Genomic DNA, 24,631 nt, shown 5'->3' with positions numbered 1-24,631 from the left:
CCATATTAAAAATGTGTAAGGAGATTACTGTTACAGAACTCTAAAATGAATATATTGGGGTTTGTTGAAATTCCTGTATTTGGAGTCAGTTTTAGAAAGCCTTATGGAAGCTGAATTTTAATCAGGACCCTGAGGGAGAGATGAGGGTGTGGCAGGAAGAGAAGGGCACTCTATCTAGAGTGGGAAAAGTCTGCCTGGATATGTTCTGCTCCTTCCTCTCCCTCCTGGGCACATGGCAAACTGACATTCATCCCGCAGTAAATGCTGCTCACAAGGTGGATGTTCGAGGGAGGAGTCAGGGTGCAGCTTCGTATGTACATACACTTGCACGTTACATAACTGGATGAGTCAGTGAGGCAGGAGAATATAAAGGTTTAGAAGAATAGTAGAAAAAATACTTGATGGGAGAGGTTTAATATGTATGATTAGGAGTTTGAATTGGCTGTTTGAGGACTGTATTAAGTTTGGAGCAAGTTGATTATTCTCTAGCTATTAGATCTTTGTTCTCATGTTTTACTGTTTTTTAAATTAGAGGTTTGAGTGTTCTTAGCTCAGCTTGCAAGAAATGCAGAAAAGTTATAACATCACTGTCTGAAAATTATTAGCAATTTTTTAAGTGTAGCTACACTATGATTACCTAAAATCATGACCTTTATTGGCAATATTTTAAAACCTCATGTTATGGTGACAATCCTCTGTTTTACCCCCAAATGTAATTAATACCCATACCAGCTCTTTCTAGAGCAAGAAACTGAAGAGAGTCATTCCTCCTTTCCCCTGTGTCTGTAATCCCAAGTAAAATACTATTTAACATAGGCTCAAAATATCTACTGTGCCTTGCATGTTTAAGGATCAAAATATTTTGTTTTGGTTTTGCCCTGAATTGGCCTCCAGGAGGGTGGAAGTAGAAGTACCCATCTGAGAGGCAAAAGTTAGCTTAGTAACTAACTTGAATGTAAGCTAGACCAAGACATCTCTTTTCTCTAATTCATAGAATCATTGTTACCTCAAACTGTAAAAGAGGCTTGAGCAAATTTAGTATATTCTTTAGAGTTGATATTTTGCATTATTTCATGGAAAAGAAAAGTTGTTTAAAAAAAGAAAGTAACTTGCAGTTAACATTCAGTTTTCCAGGAAGACAGATAATTATATGCTGTAGATGAATGAAAAGTCCCCCCACCTCCTGGTTTCAGGCCACCAACTCCCTAACTTAATGAAGGCCAGTATAGAAGTAAAAGGCAACTTTAAAAAATTCAGCTGTTTTTTGAGAAGCACAAAGATGCATGTAATATGTTACTTACCTGATTTTAAAAATTGAGAACTGGTTACCAAACTTAATTCAACAATATTTTTCAAATGAGACTATTTTAAAAAGACCTTTCAGTTCCCCATCATCACCCCATTGAGAAGGTAAAAAGTTAAGGACAAAGTTGGAAAGAAAAGAAGAAATGGAAAGGAGGAGAACCTGCAGCTGATGATCGTGGCATGTGAAAAAATGGAGTCAGGGAGCCTGGTGGCTATGAAGTTAAGTGACATAAGTAGAGAGAGGACGCGATGAGAAGCTTAATAGCTTGTGACATACTAGAGAACTCATAGACTTACTAGGTCATTTACTTGGGTTCTGAGTTACACAGTGCTGTCTCCTCTTTCAAGAGGCTAATAAGGTGACTAACAACTGCTGGAAACTCTTTGTTTCTTCTTATCTTCAGTCTTCATCTGTATGACTCTAAAAAGCACAGCCCAGAAGCACACTGCCTATGTAGGTAGTTCTTCTGGTTGTGCGGTGGTCTGCCTGACCACGGGAGTCCAGTCCTTCCCAGAGAGGAGGAAAATGTCACTTCCCCTGGGGCCCGTCTTGCTCCTCCAATGTATATCTGAGCCTAATGAGATCCTGCTCATTTCCAGGCTTGTGAGATTTATTGTGCTTTTGCACCAAAAGGAACACAAATTTTCTATCAAAGGCTAGGGTGATGGATGTTACAGAGCTGAATTTTCTTTAAACATTTTACTTAAAGAGAGATCCTTTGGGCTTTTCATGAAGTTAAAATTCAGGAATACTCGAGGACTCTATCCTATCTGTCAACACTAGGACTTTCCCTCCATAAGCACTTACATAATGTGAACAGGATCCTTTTCTAGAAGATAGGGTTCCCTTCCTCCTCATATCCCAAGTTGTCTCCAAAGACCACTTTTTGGATTATAAATCCCTTTCTGCATTTCTTCAATATTAAGCAGCTAAATCTGAATGGCCCTTTAACCTGCATTTAAAATCTAAGAATGCTGGACTATCACCTTTGTACAGAAATTACCTAATGACGCAGTCCATGCTATGCTACTTGCTTAGGTGGAATAACACTCCCATGGATGAAGCGCTGCACTTTGGCCACCATGACGTATTTAAAATCCTGCAGGAATACCAAGTTCAGTACACACCTCAAGGAGATTCCGACAATGGAAAGGAAAATCAGACCGTCCATAAGAATCTTGATGGATTGCTATAATGGTCGTAAGCCCAAGATTTAAATCACTTACCTATTTAATTGTGGAAAATGATTACGAAGAACATGTGTATTTCTATCTGGTAGTGATGTATATTTACAACATTTGTCGTATCAGTGTTACTGGAGTTTTCTTCATTATGTGCACAGGACAAATCTGATTTCTTTGGGACAAAATAGAAATAAAACAATCTCCCTCCATAATGTGAGCAATATTTACCTCGTGCATTGTATAATCTGATGTAAAAGAAATAGTTACCAATGCTAGCTTAACTGTGTGGTCCTCATGATTTATTTTTGTCTATTTTGTGAATTTTCAACTTATGGTGATGATCTGCTGATATGCATTTATAAATTAAACTCTGTTGTACAATCTGTCCAAATGGGTCAAGGCTGCCTTTAGAAGCAAAATAGTGTGATTTTCATGACTTCAAATAGAGATTTAGTTTGAATGTTTTAACAACTATATGCACTTAACGGTTATGTGTGTAAAATGTCTCCCATCATCCTAGCTTCATGATGTGACTCTAAAAATTATAATAGTTAACAACTGTTAGTAGATTGACCAGTTCTGATTAGACTTTATCAGGGAATCTGTTTAAGATATGTTTGGTGACCAAAACATAGGTGTGAATGTAGTTATAATACTTTTGAAAAAATTTCCTTTTTCTATATCCCCTTAGCCCAACCTCTCTTCCCAGACACTGAGCTATTTGCCTCTTTCCTTTTGCTGGGAAAGTGGTGCTGGCAGTCTATGCAGTTTTCACGTTTTCCACGACAAATCAGAAAATGCCTCATGTATCTGGCATCCTAGCTGTAACTATGCCATGTGTCTACAGAAGATGAACCAGAGACAGATTACTAAGTACAAATTAGTCAAATTCATCAGCCAGTAAAAAAGAAGGGATGTGCTACTGCAGCTCTTTAAGAAGACATTTTTCAGCTTTCAGGATAAAGAGAAATTCAGAAGTGCTCCAAGCTACCAAAGTGACTATGAAAGTATGGGAACTGCTACAAATAGCATTTGTTTTTAAACCTGTCATTAAAAGTCTGCATCAAGATATTTGTTCACTAGATGACCCAGTCAGTTTTCTTTTGATTCTCTACTGTTTATTTTTGGTGGACTTTACAGTTTAATAATAAGGAAAGGCCATTTCATTTTAAATCAAGACCCATCATTTGTCTTGGGGAAGGAACTGCACATAAACTATTCTATCATACCTCCAAGGTACAGGGGTGAATGAGGGTTTCTGATATTAAGCACACATACAAACACATACAAATGGACTTCTTTGAAGCTATGTTTAGTGAAATGAGCAGAATCCTCTACTACATGAATGCTGGTTGTTACATTAATATAGACAATACCTTTCTTTTCCTCTCTTTTCTATCGGCACACACTGCTGCTTCCAAGCTTTATCATTGCCTAATAGCCCTTTCCCACTCTAACAGCCTCCAAGTGTCTTGATTATTGCTTCTGGTCTCAATCAGTGGCTTCAGCCACCACCCTCTTATTACCTGGCCAGCGCCTCCTTTGGTGGAACCACAGCGTTCCTTAACTGAGCTGCATCAGGCACGAAGCCATTCCCGTGTGTGTGCTTCTGTGGGGAATGTGGTGGGTGGGATCTATCAAGCCATGCAGACAGGTAGTGTTTGCAAAATCCTGCAGAGGAACAGCATTCTCTCCAAAGATATTATGGGATAGACATTCTCTGACTGAAATCAATGAAAATAACTGCTCAAACAGCAGCTTGTTTGGTGTGATTTAAAGGAAACATTAAGATGGTTCAATTATGTGGCTTGAAGATTACCAATGATTTTGAGGCTTTTTTCTAATTAAAAGAGGTTTTAACTATTATTTGGGAACAAAGAGTTTCATCTTTTCTCAGATCAAAACTATTTTGTGAAATCTTTGTGGTTTAGTTAAATGTGCCCTTATTTACTCATGAGGTTACTTATCACTGTACACTGGTTCCTGCTCTGGCTGTTTGCTGTTGATTTAAATGCTTTTAACTATGCTGTTAACTGCTGTCATCAATATACTCCAAAGATCTTTTTGTTTTGCCTTTAGGATCATATGTGCTTTTTCTGTATCATGAGAGCTCTACACAGTGTGTTTATTTAAAGCTTTGTATACATTGTTGTTTTTGCTGGCCTCATTTCTAATGACCTCATCTCTGAGTGTACTGTGCTGTACCCCACTGCTGCCCCACACTGCCCTTTAGCTGCAGAGCTGGATAAGCTATCGACCATTTGATGCTGTTGTCTGCCTGGCAGGGACTGAATGACCTGATGCTGGATTTAGATTCTTCCTGGGGATTGTACAGCTATGAATGTATTTGCTTCCAGAACCTCCCAAAGTGAATCTAATCTTAAAATTATAAGTTGTAAGTATTCTGAAATTGGAAAATATTTATTTTAAATGAAATTAGGTAGTGTTGCTTTTTACAGCTTAATAAATACATGTATCAAGAAAAAAGACCTGTGAAAAATGAATTTTTTTAAACAACTAAGGTTTTCTCTTACATCACTGGGTTGGGAGCTCCATGAACACAGGAACTACGTCTAGGCGTTTCTGATGCCTACTGTGGGCCAGGTACCACTACACAAGGTGTCCAGTGGGACACAGTGATTAAGATGAGACTCACGGCTTTCTAGCTTACAACATTCAGAGAAAAAACGGCAGCTTTTTGTTGTGGGTGCATAATTTCTTAGTAATATCTCACCTCCTCAATGAGGTGTGGATTTTAGACGCTGCTGTGGAGACAAGATAGAGTCCCATTTTACATGTATTTTAAAATTAAAACCTTATATTAGCAGTACTGAAATTCACTTAAAATAAATGCCAGATTATTTCTGCATTTGGAGGCAGCTGTGGTCACCAAGACCAAAGGACTTTTGTTCATTTGCTTTTCATGGTACTCAGTATAGCTTGTTCCAACAATGTTTCCTCTATGAGCTCTTCCACTGACTTATCTTAATCTGGGTAAGAAAGGGCAACACTTAGGAAAATGGCATTAATCTTATTTAAAAATAAAGACTGATGTATTTTTATGTTTAATCATAAGAAAAGATGAGAAAAACATCAAACCTACACATAATGCAAGTAACTTTTAAAATCTTTACACCAAAATATTATTTATAAGAGACTATACTTTTTTAAAAGTAAACAAAGTTCTCTTGGCTGTTGTAATAAAATAAAACTATGTCAAAGCATTCTTAGAGGGCAAAGATACACCAAATAGTTATTAGCAATCGGAAACAATTTTTCTAACTGTTGTCTTGTTCCTTCATTATTTCAAACTTAAAAAATCAACTCAAACTCAGGGAGGTTCAAGTCAGTCATCTTATGTAAAAACTGAGAGGAGGATTTAATTTGTGTTTAGTACCAAGGAAAGTACCATGTGCATATTATATTTAATGTAATACATATACTTTAACTTTAATTTTAAAATAGACTTCAAGAGAACTTTATCCCTACCAGAAAAATACAGTATTTACACAGTATGACTGTGGTGGTGACAGCAGAAAAATAAGATGCAGCTGCAGATAGCAGTCTGAGAAAATTATCTAGAAGAACCCTGTCAAACGCACTCCCTAAATGCCTTTTTTATGTCCGCGCTAATGAAGGGAGGAGGGAAGTAACACAACACACTTCACAAACAACATCCAGTCCAAAAAAGGGTCTAGAAAAAGCACAAGAGAGAAAAAGCACAGTGGAACCATTTGCAGTGTATTTGTGAGAGAAACACATTTATCAGTGAAAAATATGCAATTCTTAACATGGTTACATAGGATGAGTTTTCAAACTATTTGATTCTCATAATTTCTGGTTTTAATGATTTGTCAGTTACTCTTTTTTCTTCTCAACTTGACAGTTTTATGACTAAGACTAAATACCAGTGAATAACAATAAAGTGAACCCATTTAAGAAACATGCATTAAATTTCTGAGTCTGTCTACATCTATGATTAATTTCAACTTTTTGAAAAATAACAGGATTTGCCTTCAAAGAGCTGTTACTAGTCTGGCTCCCTTGACAGAACTGTGGAGACAATTTCATTTACTAGTGACCACTGATGAAGGCAGAATACATTCACCTTTGGATATTAAAGTTTAAACGGAAAACACTACTCATGAATTAAGAAAGTTTACTTCCTTCTATTGGGATTAGCCAGCATCAAAAAGCCGTAACAGACAGAAAAGCTAACTCTCCCAAGAGTGAGAATTTGTATTCTGCTTCCAATGGCCAGTGTGGAAGACACAATAAAATAAAGAACGCAACTCTTATCCCCTGCCCAGATACAGGATGGCTACCTTTGATAAAGAAGGGATATAATTCTATATAAGCTTAACTTTGTACTATTTCATAGGTAAACCCCTGGAAAACTTCCAGCCATATTTAAAGCAGAGAGAACAAATAAGAATTCTCCAGAACAGAAATACTCCAATCCTGCATCTAGAAGTTGCCTATATAACCGTGTGACCACCGCCTGGAACAAGTGGGCACTGACTCTGTATGGCATTTGCTGGATGCTGCTAAACTTCCCACCTTTCCCAAAGGACTCTCACTCTATCCTGGTGTTTCTGGTGTATCTGGTTGTTTTTCATTTGTAAAACCCACTCTGGAGAGGGCCTCTCAATTTTACCTTCAAAAAGATGCATGAAGCCCTTCAGGGTAACATGTTTCTGAATTAGGGAAAAATCCATTTGCTAACAACAGGTTGCGGCGAATTTGTTGGCCTTTCTTTCATTTCCCTAGAAATACAGGACGTGAAGGAACAGAGTAGCAGGAGGGAATCACAGGTGGGAAGGAAAAATGTCGCCAGAGAAGATGAGAAAAGTTCATGCTCTATACTGCATTCATCTGTAAAAAGATAAAATGTGGTTACGTTTATACACTGATCTTGTGAAATGCAGACTCACATATTCAACATTACTTGTGTGTTCTACCGTGGAGGAGTAGAAAGACAACGTCCCACAGCAAAAAACAACTCTGGAATTAGAGGGCCTTCAGCACGCGCTGTCCTTTCTCCTGGACTAAGCGAGACCTTTTATATCACCTAAGCTGATGGATTATTACTCTGCAGCCTGCTGGCTTAACTCTGTGAATTCATCCAGGCTGCATAAAGCTTTTTGCTGTTATGCAAGTCTGGGGACAGAGCAACGTGGCAAATCGGCTCATACAAAACAAGGGTGAGGCAATGCTGAGCTGCACGCCAGAGGGAGACGGATGTGGGGGAAATGACGAATTTTCCTTAAAGGCCACTCAATAGGAGTAATAAATGAATGTGTTTCAGGTACAGGCTAGAGACGCAGAACAATTAGGAACCCCTCCACCTCCCTCAGCAGTGACTCCTGCCCGGTTGCCTGGAACAGGGCCCCTTGGAGGCAGTGAATAGCTCCTCCAAAGGACACCAGCCTGACACCACCTTCCTATCTCAAGATCAGGTGCTCCCGGGGGGAGGGCATAGCTCAAGCGGTTCACGCTTAGCGTGCATGAGGTCCTGAGTTCACCCCCCAGAACCTGCATTAAAAAACAAACAAAAACTCATAATAAATTAATAGACCTAATAACCTCCCCTACACCAAAAAAAAAAAAAAAAGCAAAAAACATCAGGGGCTCCTGACCAGGGTGTGACTGTCCAAAAATGAAGACGTTTTTGATTGTCATGCCCGGGTGTGTGTGGGGGGTGATCCTGGCATCTAGTGAGCAGAGGTCAGGGATGCTGCCACACGTTCTACGATGCGTAGGCCGGCCCCACAGTTGAGATTCACCAGCCCCCAAATACCAACTGCAACACAGCTACAAGTCTCTTGAGAACCGAGTCATTTTTTTTTTAATCCCAAGTACTCAATAGTGGCTAGTGGTACATAGTAGGCTTTTAGGGAAATATTTTGGATTAAAAAAGTACATTGAAAGTTTTGCCCTTGTTTCAATCTGGCTGACAGTGAAAATATGTAAAAATGGTATTTTCTCTTTAGAGATCACCCTCTTTAGTGGGGGAGTGGGGAGAGAAAGAGAGAGAGCGAGAGAGAGCACACAAACTCAGGTTCAAATCCTGTCACCGTCTCTTACGAGCTGTGTGACCAAGACATACTTAACCTTTCTAAATCCCAATCTCTAAATCCTCTAGTCAGAGAAGGCTCAGTCCCGAGCAGACACATCTACTGAAAGGACTAAATCAGACACCATATGTAGAATAACTAGTATAGGAGATGGGAAATAGCAGACAGTTAATAAATGTTCCTACTATAATCATCAGCTTTGTCCAGAGGCCTCTAGGAGAGCAGACTGGTTCTCATGTAGTCCCAGAGGAAAGTTGACTACACAGGAAATCCAGACTAAATAAATACTGGAGTCAGCTACAGTGAACACTGGTGCTCTGTCTCTCAGGAGCCTGCGGTCCTCCTGCTCCCGAGGCAGCACCCCGCCTCGGCCTGGTGCCCCACGCCCCCACCCCGGCTGGAGCCTGCAAACTCCAGACGTGGCTGAAACCGCCAGCTCCATGAAAGGTCTGTTTCAGAGCATATGCCCTAACTCCAAGAGTGGATGCTGAAAGGAAATCAGGGCCAAGGTTGAGGATAATTTGAGACAGGCAAGGAGGAGTCCACCCCATTTGGAGACTAATACAACTTTTTTTCTGTCTAACCACGGCTGTGCCTATATTACAGCCTGCTTTAGCCCTTAATTCTTCTCCAGGCTTAATCTGGAGATTTGTGTGTGTGTGCATGTGCGTGTGTGTAAAATAGATTTATTCTACAAATGAAACGAATGAAATCATCTGGAATGGAATGGATGGCTCCGGGGGACGGGGGATCCAGAGCCACAAAACCATTTCCGGGCATTTATTTAGAGTAACCAGGCTGCTCTCCCAGTATCGCTCCACGAGCACAGGGAGAGAGTCACACTGCTGCACAGATGGAGGGCGCTAATCCATCTTAGCTTCTCAAGGTCACAGGGAATGATGGTAATGACAGAGTTGGAGCTCTGGTTTCCAAATCCCAAACACAGGCCTCTCACCTGAAGGCGACACTGCCTTCGTCTTAATAAACCAGAATAACACATATTCAGTCAAGTGCAAGCAGCTTCTCTGGGGTGCAGGCCTTGATGAACCGGAGACCAGCTTTCTGTGGGAGGCACCCCAGGAGAGTGGACGAGGGCATGCACTCTAGAGACACCCCAGGTGGATTCAAATATTCGTTCCCTCATTTACTATCCACTTGACCTTAGTCAAGTTTCGTAGCTTTGAGGAGTCTCTTTTTCCACATCTACCAAGTGGGAACAACAGTAATACCTAACTCAGAAGGTTGTGTGGACCAAGTTACTACTCATGGAGTCCCTGGCACACAGTAGGTGCTTTAAAGGTGTCACCTATTAATGGTGGTGGTGATCATGATGACGATGTAACTTGCTCAGGAACAACAAAGGAGGCGTAGAAAGCCACTCCCCTTGTCTGGTTCCGTCCATCTATCTTACATTTTCAGAATAGAGCTTGACATTTATTCCATTTTAATGTCAGGCTTACAAAGCACTTTAGAGCAGAGTTGGGAGAATGCAACCTTACAAAGACAGGAGGTTCATTTTTCACTTGCCCACAGGCACTGAGCTGTTTTGCTATGACACTACCTAAGCATTTTTCTAAGTGATTTTTTCAGCCACAACAATGAGGAAGGTGTAAGAAAGCAGTCTCTAAATTTTAGCCTGTACTTCTTCAGGTGAGGAAAAAGGATGCAGAGAAAGGTTACACACCAGAAACTTGACTCTAAGCAGACATTAGTGATGCCACACAAATGCATTCCCCGAACGCAGGGATGTGTGACCCCAAATGTCAGAAGAGCGGCGCCCTCTGCCCCCACCCTCGCCCTCCCCGCCTGTCCCCCTCATGACAGTGCGCACCGTCTGCGCCAGGCATCGGGTACACGGTGATGAAGAAAGGCCAGTCATGACTCAGAAAGGTTTTTTCTTTTTTAAAAACATTAAACAAATTTTTAAAAATAAATGGGAAGAGCTTCTTATGGAAAAGAGCTTAAAATTAATTAGCAACAGCAAAAATCCAGCCAATCAAAGAAAAATCTGTAAGAGGGAAGATTTTGCTTTGAAGGCAAATGATACCGCTTGATGTACTGAAAAATATTCTCCCAAAGGAAGATGTGCTCTTTCATGGGCAACCCTGTCCCCATTCCTATCAAGACACTCATTATCTGTTTCACTCCTTGAACTTTTTACTCTTGGCAAGCCATTCACAGCTCCAGGTGCTGGCGGTGCAAATTAGCCTCCAACACAAAGCAGGTGAAAGTGTTTCACTGTGACTGGCCAAGTCATTAACAGTGATTGTAACTACCAAGCATTAGCCTCCTTCCTTCCTAAAAGTAACACCTCTTCACCCAGACACGCACTAAGACAACAGGCCAAAGGAAAATGTTTTCTTACCAGTGAAATCTTAGTTCCTCAATATATGAGATTTCTACAAGAACAACTTTCAAAGGCAGAGGGGGCACTTTCAAATATTTGAAATGTCATTATTTTTTGGAAGGTGCTGAATGCCAGGATTACAAATCCTGGTGATGATGTAGCTTGTTTAAACACAGCCAGCTCCAGCTGTCACAGCTAATCTAAAAAACACCCTTCTGGGCTCCGTGAGCGGCTCCTTCCAACAGCCAGCAGCCGCCCAGGTCTGCCAGGCGTCCCCCTGCTTTGGAGAGCAGACGCTCAGCTGGCGCTGCGAGCAGCCCCGCGTTCTACTCACCATGGTGTCGAATTCTACAGAGCCCACGATCCGAGACACCTCGTCAAACTCCTCGGGAGACATGGGGAGAAGGTTGTCTGTGGTTTGAAGTCGAGAAGGGTGACTAAAACGGGAGAAAGAAACAGGAAATATTAACATCTACACTATGAAAGCAGGGGTGCAAACAGTCATTTCATCTTTGACCTGTGACTGAAGCATCACTTCAGATTTTGACTTCAGATAAGTGCGTACACTTGTAAAATACATTTGAAAAAACACAGGTCACAGAGGTTCACGTCCCCAGCCCAGTCCCTTGGGAAACACACTGGACTCCAGAGACATGAGCAAGAACAGCCAGTCTGTACCCTGGGCCGCCTCTGACTGTGTAAACCTGGGTGCGAGAGTTTGCAGCACATCACCTGCGATGACAACACCTGGAGGCTGACCCTGGCCCGAGAAGCAGCAGGGAAATGTCTGGGGAGTCCCTCATCCCTACCTTGAGGTGTGTATGCAGATAAAGCTGCTCCAGAGTGTTTTTACATGAAGGCTACATCCATTCACCCCAAGACAGTGCTGCTGGCCAAATAACTGACATTGACTTTTCCAATTTTTTTTTCTACCTTTTACAAAATGAAACAACAAAATCAAAGAAAGTGGAAAAAAAAATGTATCTCAATCATTACTCTGGCCTCTTCTAGATCAAAAAGAACTGCTTTCCCACTCTGATCAATTTTTGTTCATTTTATTTACAAGTTTTCAAAGTATCAGTTTGGGGAGAACTTAGATACCTTAAATACAACTTTGGGGTTTTTTTTGGATTTTGGGGGGCTTTGGAGGTTTTTCTTGTTTTTCAATAAAGGCAGTAAAACGCTGACTGGCGGTGACACCGGGGTCTCTAATTAGGATCCTTCCAGCAAGTCCAGCTGTGACGGCGGCTGCAGCCATTACCACGGAAAAGCAAAGAACGAGCATCTTCAACAGGCCCCAGCCGGGAGCGCGGCTGGTGTGGGGCCTTTAAACATGGCACTCTTCTCTGTTCACTTACACTTCAGACACAGAGATCAGCTCCGTCTTGATGTATCCTGTTCCTTTGGGGCCATCAAGTTCCATAGGTTCTGGGGCTAGAAGCAAACACATCGTGTGCACATTCCATGAGAAGAAATGACACAAGAACAACCAGCTTCGTCTTTGATCAAGACTGTACTGCCTTTCCTGGCAGTCAGGTCAGCCCCCCTGCCTGGGTCACCTGGAGTTGTGGCGTGAATGCAGAAACAATCAGAAGAAAAGGGGAGGGGCATTTAGCATAGAACCCAAGCTTAATCAAAGGGTTCTTCTTCAGAGGCTTCAAATCCTACGGAAGTTATATCTGCGTGTAGACGTACAGCGTGTGGAATTAAACCCTGTCTCCTGCAAACCTCTGGACAACGATGGAACAAGAACACAACCACAGCAATGACTGGGCTGTGCTATTGACATCAGGGCCATGGGGGCTCGCTGGCCCACGTACCTTCCTTTGGCCTGGAGTAGTACTTTCCAAAGGCATGGTCTTTATCAATATTGGGATACAGATACTTCAGGGGATTCTCTGGAATATTTTCAGCGGCCATGACCTTGTAATTGCGAATAATATCAGGGAAGGTAACAGCAGAAAGTTCTTTCTTTGTGTACGGTTCAACCGCGTGGAAGTAGGGTTCTAGAAAGAAGAAAAGCGCAGTGAGTCCCACAGACTATCCGAAAACAATGGAGGCTTGAAACAAAACATTGCAAACATTGCAGAGCTTCTGGACTTGAGAGAACCTGGTAAGAGCGAACCACAACCTAGGAGTTACAGCACAGAGAGCAGCCTGCTTTACTTCTAAGCAAATTATAATCCTTTCTTCAAAACAGGAAAAATAAAGGCAGTCATTACTCTGAATAATACTGCAATTGTCATTACTTAAATTTGTAAATCTGGCCAAAAGAAATGTATTAACCACCTTTAAAATAGCTAATTACTAACTGGGTCATCTTGGCTCAAGCCACAGATTAAGTTACTAGAAGATAAGCTCACTTTGTTTTTCTTTTCACACAGAAAAATGAAAATAAATGATGACAATACACGGAAAGCAATTTTTAAACAACAAAAAAGACACTTTGCTATCTCTTTCTCTAATCCTTAACGTAAAACACCAGTTTAAATTCACTCCTGGTCTAAGTCCCAGACTCCATTTGAATCCTGCTTCCCAGCAGATCCAGGGTCTCACTTTTGGGGACAGACACTCCAGAGGCTGCTGTCCGGTGCTCTGGGGACCCTGCCCTAGAATTTCGGACTAACGCGTTGTAGCCAGTGCTGCCCCCCTTAAACTTCTCAGCTGCCAGTGGTTTGCACGTGGGCCCAGTTTGCCAGTTCCACCTCTCAGCAAGTGCAGGAAAGAACTGCCAGGGAGAAGAAAAAAAGAGGGCTCTAATCCCGGCTCCCCCCCTCCCTTTTTTTTTTTTACCAGAAAAAGAAAATAAATAGAACTAGAAAAGTCTCCCATCTTTTTGCATCTTCCCACTGAAAAGCATAAGTCATTGAACAAATTCATTTTCCCTCCAATCCTTCAAACAGAGCAAACTAGAAGCAACAGGGAAAAGTAACCGGTTTGGCTTTATCATTTTCTCATCTCTGCTATTCAGCCTCACCCTCAGAAACCTGTCTCATAAAGGATAAGGTTTTCAGAATTGTCTTGCCATGGATGCACTTGGTTAAACAGAAACCCAAACTATAACCCAGACAGACATGCACCTGCCCTACGTGAAGGCAGGTGGAGGGCTGTACCCAGTCCAAGGACCCCGCTCACAAAGCCTGCCCTCATCTCTGCACATCCTCGTGGGACTCCCCTCCATGGGTCTGGAAGCTCACACCTGTGCACGACGGATTTCCTACGAACCAGTTGCCGGTCATACCGACTCATCCTTCATCTACAAGTAACCAACCTGACAAAAGGGAAAGAATTTGGCCTTGTCTTTTAAAAACCGTCATTTACACAGTATATTGCAGGCAGTGCATCCCCAATATTCATGGTCATGTATCAGAGCCTATCTGGGAGGCTCAGCTGGGGGTAAGTACATGGGCTGCAGTTTTATGTCAAATCTCACTATCTCTATGAGCTGACCTGCAGCGATGAAGGACTTTCATGTCCTGAATCAGTGTGTGTAGAGGTGCCCTGGCTTACCACCTCCATTCTGGGACCGCTCCACCCACGTGAACGTGATGGCCCCTTCCCGGCAGCTCTCACTGAACCGCAGCAGGAACGTCCCCGGCTGCTGGTCCTTCAGCAGTGCCCGCTCTCGCTCCTTGCTGATAAAGCCCACGATACACCTGGATGTGGAAAAGGACTGACGTTCAGTCATGACTGTCATGTTCACGTTAACTTACAAATCAAGACGACTGCAACTTGGCAAAAGAACATCAGAGAAAAATGTATTGACTATATTAGATGCTTTAAAATCTATCTAACTGACACTTCAGGAAGCGTTTCACTCATACATATATATGTTGAAGTCCCCAGAAAAGCTCATTAACATGGTGCCAGCAGGATGCTACTGATCATCAATAAATATTCGCTGGAGTAATGAGCCTTTCATTTTCACTTGGTGATTTCAAAGGTCATAAAAATGTCTGAATTTATGCATCCTTTACAGTGAAGAAGGCTCAGACAATCTATTTTCATGTTCTAGACTTGCTGAAACATCAACTAATCCTGGGAATAAGACAGAAACAATTTACCAAGTTAAAGTTTTTTCCTCCTTTCTTGGTGGCAATAAGTAAGTGCTCAAGAAATTTTTGTTGGATGCATGAATGACACTAAGGGTTTTTTAATTTAGCTTTAAAAACGCATGTACATATACTACGAAAGTGTAAGTTTAATCTTATCAGGGCCCGCTATCATGAATCTCTGAAGGGACAGCCTATAAGCACCTGTTTCTGTGAGACACACACAAGTCTGTCTGGGTCAGGCCAGCCTTGCAGTAAGGGAGCATGTGCTCAACATATGTTTCAAAAATACATCTATCAAAAAAATATACATCTCTCAGCGGCCCTTACCCATCATTCCAGAGAGAGAGCAGGTGTTTTTTAATGAGTTCAAGGATGCTTTCGATCCAAAGCCAGAAAGGAAAATTTTTATCATTTATATTTTCCTGCAAGTATACAAATGCACACATTAGGAACCAAGAAATCCTAAATAGTGATGTGTACGCCTCCTCCCCCCATCAGATTTTAGTTTGCAAAGACTGCCCAGCTGCCAAAGCTAGCCCTGCCCCCCCAAGAGCAGTCTCTCCGCTCTTATCGGTGCTCAGACACCAAGCTCTCCGTTTCCTGAGCCGGGCTCTGCTTCCCTTTCCAAACAGTAGCGACCCAGCCAGGGAATGACCTCCAGGGTGAATCACGGAACACAGGCTGCCTGCCTTCGTGCTGGTAAAACCCGGTAGTGCAAGCCTGTCAGTACTGTCTGGTGACCCCGGGGGTCTGACTGCTCCCCACGGCCGGCCCCGCTGCCTGAGCAGGCTCGGGGAAGCTGGCGTGGCCCCACAGGCCGGTCACCCCGGCACACAGCACACACAACTCGGGGCTGGGACTGAAACGCCGCCAGGCCAGGGGCCGGCATGGGCAAACACAAGACTGGCTTCAGATACGAGAGAATGTTATCACACAGGCAGGTGCTTCCTGTCAGACTCACACTTGGAGACTAGCCTTCTGCGGAGGAAAGTAAACAGCTTGCCCTCGGGGCTCCGTGGGCGAGAGGAACAGGCCAAAGTCAGCACACAGTGCAGTCAGCACCGCGGCGAGAAACACGGCCACCTCCGGAGAGTGGGAAGAACTCAGTACAAAGCCCAGACAGCACTCACCTTACAGAACCGCGTCCATGGGATAAGACCGTCGGGGACCGCACTGGGACCTAAACAAACAAAAATAAGCTTTCTCAGGAAATGGACGTTGATTCTGAAGCTCTGGCTGGATGGCTGGCCGACACTCTACAAGGGAAGGTTGCACGTGCAAGGCTGACAGTCTCAGATTCACTGATGCTAATGACTTGCACTCTCGGGAGAGGCCTCCGTTTGGTCCATCCCTGTGCTGCATCATTTCCCACTGCCTCCCTCTCCCTCCTTAGCAGTCTCCTCTCCCACTGACCCTACGGAGGTTTCTCCCATGTTCAAACTAAGACCAAGATCACCCCTAGGTGATCTATTTAACTGACAATTGACTTTACAAGCTTATTTTAGACATTAATTAGGCATTTCTCTCAGCCCTCCTCCAATCAGGACATGGGTTCAGGCAGGCTGATGCAAAGCAAAAGCCAAGTGGGAGAAATGAGAGAGGGGAAGGGATACTAGGGGTTCGCAGCTACACAAATTGAAGTGGCCAAGGCCGTAAGAGGTGGTGAGCCACCATCTCCCTTCACAGAGAATCACAAGTAAGCCATTCCAGGCAGGAGAGACACCTGTCTTAATTCTCACCAAATAAGGGAATGGAGTAAGGAGATCTCTTACATTTTTATGAAAGAGCACGGGACCCCCACTGTGACAGGCATCTGGCCAAGAGAAGGCCGTTTGGTTAGGAAAAGCCTGCAGGTGTTTGCAGTTCATGCAGTGTGCTATACAGAAGGTAAAACTGGAAAAAGGTGCCCGTGGATTCTTAAAGAAATAGTTCAGATACTCCCATTCACTGAAGATCTGACTTTGGGACCAGCAGGTCTTAGATTTGCTCAGTGTGGAAGACTAGTAAAATCCATGATGTTAGCTCCTGAAAGGAAATTCTCTATCATGACCTGGACCCTGCCCATCAGGCAAACTGCTGGTCACAGGCACCCTCCTGATGTGGACAGTGTCTCCTTCTACCTGGACCACCTGATGGAAGAGACTTGGGTGTATGCTGTGCAGTGAGAGGCCCACGGCCTTACTTTTACCATGTTGGGGCTTACTTTTTTCTCCCCAAGATTAATAAGACTTCATCTTTCTCAAAAGGAACTTATTTTAGCCACAAGTAATATATCTTGCATAATTCAAAAATCTTTTCCTTAGGAACCCTGCTCAGAAATGTTAATATGAGATAATGGAGAAATGATCCATTTAAATCTTTTATGAGGTCTCTATCTTCTTCTAAGGTGAGGCATAATTCACACTTAGCTATAATAAACAGCAGATGGAAAATCCAACAGATTTTAACACTCTTCAACCTTGAGCAAAACAGAGAGCAAAGAGGGGAAAGGAGCAAGTCAAGATATTTTTATAAATTTCAACTTTTAGATACATAAAAAATTAATATGCTCATACCAAGAAGTTTCTCTCCCAGCATGTTCAGCTGGTCCACATTGAGACCTCTTTTGGTGACAGAAGAAAACTGCCAGCTCAGCACCTCTGAAAGCTGAGACCATCGTGCACAAGGTGGGTTCAGGAAGAAGGACAGATTCTAGAGAGAAAACACCCAGAAGCTAAGGGCTACTGGAAAGCCATCAGTCACAAGCTGGACACTGACACATGAGGTCTGTGCCAAGGTTCAGTTCTAGTCTCTGTGACACACAGAAGTTTTCGCAGTGTAAGAAGAGAAATACAGTTGATTCTCATTATTTGCAGATTCACATTTGTGAAGTCATCTACTCACTAAAATTTACTTCAACCTCAAAATCAGTACTCATGGTCATCTGTGGACACACCCATGCACAGAGCAGTGAAAACTTTGAGTTGCCTGGCATGTATATTTCCAGTTAAGGTCAAAGTTATGCTCTGCCTTCCTGTTTCAGCTCTCATACTATATGAGTGTCTTTTTTGAGGTCTTTTTAGTGCCATGGGTTTGGTTTTTTTTTTTTGCATTTTTGTGTGTTTCCTGGTTGGTGATTTCATTTTTAAAATGCCCCCCAAGTGTAGTGTTGAAGTGCTGTCTGGTGCTTCTAAGTGCCTTATGGAGAGGATGCATGTGCTATATAAGCTCTTTTCAGGTGTGAGTAAAATGCTGTTGGCCGTGAGTTACAATGTTAATAAAACAAATATATTAGGTAAGGGATCTTTAAACAGAAACACACATAAACAAGGCTATGTATTGATCAGCTGATGCAAAGGATGTGAATCAGAGGCTCACAGGAACCTAACCCCTAGGTGTAATGTTCAGTATTCACTAATTCAGTGTTCACAGTGACTTTAAAGAATGTAAACACAGCAAATAACGAGAATCGACTATAATTAACCAACCGTGAGTACACACACTCTAAGACAGGAGCATGCTTGTTTAGCAGATGTACCCATTTTTTAAAAAGAGTAACAATAAAGGACCTCCTTCACAATAAACGTTATATGAAATCATCTGTTTCCTGAGCTTATTCACATGGAAGGAAGTTCCTAATTCTCATTTCTAACACATACACATGCTTCGCGTTTCTGCAGTTCCTCGGCAAGGCCACTCAAGTTAGGTCACTTCTCCCTCAACACCCAGCCCTCAGGGGCTCTTCCCGACATGCAGAAGCTAGAGCCTGCAGTCTCTGGTTAACCCCTGGGATGAAAGGAGATGTGTTTTCCATACCCTGGGTTCTGCCACCAGCATGTTGTACCACAGGATGGAGGCCCAGCCGCTCGGGAGCTGGCTGACATTGGAGATCACCACGACAGGCAGGGAGGTCGTCTACAAGATGACAGAGACTTTGAAGTCATCCGAATCACAGGAACATCACCTTCAGACCACCATGCAGCCTCACAGCTAAGCAAGGGACTCTCTGTACATCTGCATATATTTTACGCTTGAAAACTGAAAATGTAAAGTTACGTTCTTTTCTTTGTAGCTTATCTTTGATATACCTTTTCAGTTAAGAAATAAGCTTTAATGCTTCATATAAAAAATTAAAACAGGACACCTCAACTGGAACATTTAGCTTGTAGTATCTGAAATTCCATTCAGTTCTCTAGCTTCCTGAACCATTAAATCAATGTCAAGATAGTATTGGCTGAAAAAAGAAAATCACCTTTTTTAGCAATTAGGTAAGTATGTCTAAAATAAAAATTGAGAAATAAAAATACATGTAACAGTTTAAAGTAAAAATAAAGTTCTCCACGTCTGGAACAGGTTAAGTCTTACCTCAAGGTCAATGACCAAACCAGGCTGGCACAGCTGGGTTTCAAAACTGAGAGAGTGAAGCTCTTCAGTAACGATGAGAGGACCCTTAAAAGAGAAAAGGGAAACAGAAGGAATATGGTGATTCATCCACTGATCCTGCAACTCTGAAGAGCCTCCTAAGCATTTTTTGCAACAGGCTGCAGAAAGCATGAACCCAACTAGCTGCAATTCAGAAGATGATTCCAGTTTTCGGTAACCTATTTTAGATGTAGTTATTCTGAGTATCTCAGTGTTCTCTCAAAGACAGAATTTCTGATACTTTGGCAAGGATTATGGATGAAGGTGAAGAAATGTCGACAGGGAAACAGCAATGTCTACTGGGTTTATTCCTGACCTACAGCTTCCTGATCCTCAGCCCCCTCTGCCCAGCACTGCCCTGCCCGGCAAGAGCTGCACACCTGAGGCAGACGGGGGTGGGGGTGGGTTGGGGTGTTGGGGGTGGGTGGGTTGAAGTGCACATGTGTTCCAGGTGTGATTATCTACTGGAAGGGCTGATTTGCATAAGCCTGGCAGGTCATAAAGTGCCTTGGTTTGGGCAGAAGTGTTACAGTGTTCAAAGTGCCTTCAAACATAATATTTCACACGAGCTTCACAACAACTCAGAACCAGAGAGGTGTGGCTCCCATCCCCACTTACAGGAGAGGAAACAAGTCCTGGGAGGCCACAAACACAGCAACAATCCAAACCAGGGCTGCTCGGCTTGTCCTGGCGCTGCCCCACACGACCTCTGCTGGCCGAGGTGGGGAAGGACAGCCCGCTATATAGGCACAAAGGACAAAAACTGTTCCAAACCAAGGCAACTCCAGGCATTTTGTCCTCTGCTCATCGTAAACAGTAACTCTTCAAGGATCCGGCTGTAAAAAGGAAACTGATAGAAGGATGATGACATTGAGTAGGGGATGCAATGGCAGGGCACATGCTGCCTCTCTGCACAAACTGTGTCCGGCAGGGCAGTCATGAAACTGGCCTCTAGTTCCAGTTCTGACAGTAACTTCCCGTGCACCCCTAGCTAAATCCCGCAAACTTCTTGTGATCCAATTTCCTCACCTGTGAAATGTAACGCAAAAGCTCACCACTGGGCTGTGAGGGGCCAGTAAATTCACATGCAAAATCATTTGCCAACCACAAAGCACTAGCAGAGTGTTTCACCATTACCACAGATACACCACATCCCACAGCTCATTCGCTGCTCTTCCCTGCTGGGTCTGAACCCCTCTGTGAGGTGTCTCCAGCCACCAGGGCTACTGGGCCACTGAGCCAACCTCACTGGACAGGTCTGCTAGTCAGAGACCAATCGTGACAGAGACTCACCTCATTAGTTCTGGCACCAGCATTTTTCTGTTCTTTCAGTTGCTACAAAAAAGAAAGGATCTTAGTACACAGCACAATAATCATCAAGTTGCTATTTTCATCTACAGATCAAACCAAAGTCAGGACTTAGAATAAAGGAGGCAAAATATTCTCAGAATGCAGATCACGAGATGAAGCGACCCTTGTGTGGGTTCACAAGTGGAGCGCCTCTCCCCAGCAGCCTGATGCCAGGCGGACACGGCGGGCTCAGCAGGATCCCAGGGAACGGCATCTCGCTAGCTTTTCCTGAACCATCCCCCATCACCTCCATTAGCCGTTTCAGGCTCCCCAGACTCAGGGCACAGCTCCTCTGTCTCCCACTTCCCCCAGCAGAGTCTCCCAGACTAGGTCCAGTGACTCCAGCCCTCAAAGACTGTTCTTAGAAGGACTTTGATCCCTGAGGCTTTAAGCGAGCAACGTGGAGCCCTGAGAGCAGCTCTGGACACCCTCCGACTCCCGAGTTGGACCGAGGCTCTTGCACAAGGTCAAGCTTCCTAACTGTGAGTTTGCTGACTCACAAGATGTTGCCAGCAAAAAGGGTGCCTTGAACAGGGAGCACACAGGGCCCCCAACACACATCTGCAGAACAACTGGCCACCCCAGGGTCTTCTTGGAGACAGGCAAGAAGGCACCACCCACTGAAAACCCCTCTGCTGATTTCTGCTGCCTGGTGCCCGGGCCCTACTCCTCTGGAGACAGAGCGCTAGACCCAGTGGTTGTGGACAAGATGCCAGGAAGGAGGAGGTAAAGAAGGGGCTGAGAGCTCCCTGGGGTCTGCCGCTCTTGGAGGGGTGAGAAGGAATGGTCAGGATGTGGAGCAGTAACAACCTCTTGAGAAACTGCCAGAGTCTAGAGCAAGTCCTGGAGGAACCACATACAGATAACTTATGTGCACACTGGTTCATGGAGTATTTTACTGAGTTCACTGCTCCCCAAAGAAGGTGTCTCTGGAAGAGAGAGATTGGCAGAGCACACAGGAACAGTCCTGGGATAAGGAGGAAGAATGAACATTCCCCAAGCCGCCAGCCGCAAACTCTAGTAACTCTTCCCCTGGGGGTCCGCCCACATCACACAGTGCACAAGGCGCCACTCTACTGTAACAAAGAAGGGGGAGCCGGTCTCCCTACCAGGTGCCGGAATTCTGCCGCCAGACTTCCATTGGTGGACTCCTCCATGTTCATCACCTTCGTGTGAGTGCCCAGAATGTTGAACTTTCTAAATCTAGACAACACAGGGCAGAAGTATGTAAAACGCTTGGAACTATTAAACACGCAAAGAAAGAAGATAGTAGAATATGGTGCAAAGGACTTCACATACCCTTTTACTGTATTTCTCTCATTTACATCTCTGCAAAAAAAAAAAGAATATATAACACATATGTGCATTTAAAATTTGAAATGAGCTTTGACAAAAATATAAAAGTCGGTGTGTAAAATCAACATCAAATCTATAGCTGTGGGTTTTCAGCCCATTCCCTCACTCATGCTCTCCCTCCATCAGCCATACCGGCGCTGCCAAGTACTGCTGAGTGACCTTAGGCATATCAACCATGTGGGCCTCACACTTCTCATATGCACATCGTGCTAACAGCACCAACCTCACGGGTTACTGAGAGGAGTAAATGAGTGGGTGGGTTAGGAGCACAGAGCACACCCTCAGCAGACGGAAGCCTCAGGTACCACTATTTCCTGAGCAGTTGCTCACTCCGTGCAGGCGCCGTGCTAAGCACCAGGGATTCAGTAGACAGCACTGCTCACTCTGCAGGGACAGAACTTAGAGGACCTTCTAAAGTGATAGCTCGATCCTTATTTTTGTTCTCTGTTAGTTTTAGTGCTTTCAGGGAAATACCCGAATAGTCAATTACTTGGGGAAACTGTCAAGCTGAAGTTTTAAATCTGAGGTTAAAATCCCGAGAGACCTTGCATTTTTTTATAAATTCAGTGATAACTTTGTCATGTTCTGGACAAATAATGTATCTGTTAGGCACAGGAGAAGGTTAGAGACTGTTAGCACACTCACAGTAAATGAGTTAGCTTCCTTTTCTATCTCAATGAGAAGTTCAAGGTTTTGTGAAAGACAATCACTGTTAGCTATGAGAGTGACCGATTTTCCCGTATACAAAAAGAAAAAAAAAAGAATTTACACTTTATAACCATGGAACCTTTGTCACGACCAAGAAGCCAGCACTGGTATGTGACTTTCAGCTACCTTGACACTTCATTTGGACTTCATCGCCTCCCCACAGCATCCTTGTCTGGTCCCAGGACCCAACATTACATTTGTTTTTTGTATCACCCCAGCCTCCTCTGGTCTGTAACAGTTTCTCACATGTTCCTTGTCTTTGAAGTTCCTGACAGTTTTGAGGAGCACTGCTCTGGTATTTTACAGAATGTCCTTCAATTTGAGTTTCTCCAGTGTGGCATCTCATTTTTTTTAAATTGTGGTAAAACATACATAACATAAAATTTATGATTTTAGCCGTCTTAAATGTACAGTTCAGTAGCATTAAATACATCCACACTGTTGTGCAAAAAAAAAAAAAAAAGAGAATTTACATTAAAAGGAACAGTGTGATACAAAGCTACCTTGTTAAAGCTAAGAAGAAAACTCAAAAGTGGGACAGAAAAGACAAAAGAGCAAGAACAAACTGAGAGACTGAGTTAAGCAGAGTGTGGTAAATTGCAGTGGCCACAAACCCTCTGCAGCTCTGTCTTCAAGAGACAGAAGGTATTTATTTCCCTGTCCCTTGAATCTCAGGGGACTCTGACTTGCTTTTACCACCACAATGGAGGGACGTGGAGCTGTGCAAGTTCCAAGTCTGGGCTCCCAGGCCCAGCACACTGCTGCTCTTACCCACTTGGAATGCTGTTGTCACATGAGAAAGCCCAGGCCAGATTCTCTGAGAGCCCCCTTGAGAAGGGCCCAGTTAACCCAGCTGAGACCTCAGACTTGTAAGGAGGCTATGCTAGACCACTCAGTGACAAGCAAGGCAGCCCAGACCAGAAGGACCGCCCACAGCCCACAGAGTAAAATAATACGTTTTTGACTTTTAAGCCACTAAGTTTTGGGGAGATTTGTTACACAGCAAAGATAACTGATACACAGAGAAACCAAGGATGATAGCAGGAAAGACAAAGCCACTGACTATGCTACTAAGAAGAATACAGTTATAGGAATGGAAAGAGACAAAAAGCCAGAGGAAAATGACCTGGATTATCATGAATGGTTTTGAAACTTAGTAAACTGGTATGTTACACACACCAACGAAAGCATTAAATACATTAAGGGGAATGTCGGGAGCTAACCCATCTTGTTCCTTAATGTAAGTGGCTGGGTCACTGCTAGTCCAGGTCCAGGGTCTAAGGACAAAACAGGATGAGCTTGCTCCATTTAAACCCCACAAGAGACTCTGCCCACTCCTGGGTCCCTACTGAAGAGACAAGCATGAAGCTGGCAGGCTCCACACAGGCCCCCAAAATGCCATCAGCTTCACACCAGAAACATCCCCACACTGGCCACAAACTCACGGCACCTGGAGGATCCTCAGACTGAGTCTGATCAAGAGCCCCTCCTCTGGGGCTGGCCTAGGAGGAGGGGTGGTAGCTACCTGAAGACTTGATCATTAAAAAAACATATGCATAATATGCACTCATTCTTTGGGTCATTTATTGCCTAAAAATGCACAGGCATCTTGATACCAGCTCTAGGGGAAGCTCCCAACATCCTGAACAGGAGGTACTGATTTAAATTTGCTGGGATCACTTACAAACAGCCCCCGTGTATCAGCCCATGTTTGGATAACAAAACCAGCATTTCAATAGTACTTATATCTTAGATAATATTAAAGATATCTTACTTATCAAATAGGACTTTGACCTTCAAATTATAATTCAGCTCTTGCAATTTCACCAACAGTCTGAAAAGAAAAA

General features: G+C 43.4%; 2 protein-coding genes across 5 annotated transcripts in view; one reads left to right on the top strand and one right to left on the bottom strand.

The window, feature by feature from the left end:
- GLS (glutaminase) overlaps window positions 1-4,977 on the top strand; it is a 76,661-nt gene extending 71,684 nt beyond the window's left edge. For both annotated transcript variants that reach the window (XM_031452111.2, XM_010979713.3), the window contains one exon: window positions 2,345-4,977. In XM_031452111.2, the coding sequence (XP_031307971.1) occupies window positions 2,345-2,501 (157 nt within the window). In that variant the 3' untranslated portion in view covers window positions 2,502-4,977. The remainder of the gene's footprint in view (window positions 1-2,344) is intronic.
- STAT1 (signal transducer and activator of transcription 1) overlaps window positions 1-24,631 on the bottom strand; it is a 91,757-nt gene that overhangs the window by 49,107 nt on the left and 18,019 nt on the right. For 2 of the 3 annotated variants that reach the window (XM_031452109.2, XM_010979708.3), the window contains exons 11-23: window positions 24,559-24,618; window positions 22,020-22,049; window positions 21,830-21,923; window positions 20,664-20,705; window positions 19,314-19,397; window positions 18,765-18,863; window positions 17,525-17,660; window positions 16,100-16,149; window positions 15,297-15,391; window positions 14,425-14,570; window positions 12,735-12,920; window positions 12,273-12,348; window positions 11,249-11,351 (exon numbers count right to left, since the gene is read on the bottom strand). In XM_031452109.2, the coding sequence (XP_031307969.1) occupies window positions 11,249-11,351; window positions 12,273-12,348; window positions 12,735-12,920; window positions 14,425-14,570; window positions 15,297-15,391; window positions 16,100-16,149; window positions 17,525-17,660; window positions 18,765-18,863; window positions 19,314-19,397; window positions 20,664-20,705; window positions 21,830-21,923; window positions 22,020-22,049; window positions 24,559-24,618 (1,201 nt within the window). Of the gene's footprint in view, window positions 1-6,210; window positions 7,366-11,248; window positions 11,352-12,272; window positions 12,349-12,734; window positions 12,921-14,424; window positions 14,571-15,296; window positions 15,392-16,099; window positions 16,150-17,524; window positions 17,661-18,764; window positions 18,864-19,313; window positions 19,398-20,663; window positions 20,706-21,829; window positions 21,924-22,019; window positions 22,050-24,558; window positions 24,619-24,631 lie in introns of those variants that run through there. The other variant, XM_010979711.3, reaches the window with a different exon arrangement.

The sequence above is a fragment of the Camelus dromedarius genome, chromosome 4 (genome assembly GCF_036321535.1).
Source record: "Camelus dromedarius isolate mCamDro1 chromosome 4, mCamDro1.pat, whole genome shotgun sequence".
NCBI lineage: Eukaryota > Metazoa > Chordata > Mammalia > Artiodactyla > Camelidae > Camelus > Camelus dromedarius.
The sequence above is the reverse complement of the archived record's forward strand: the minus strand, read 5'-3'. Positions and strand labels throughout refer to the sequence as shown.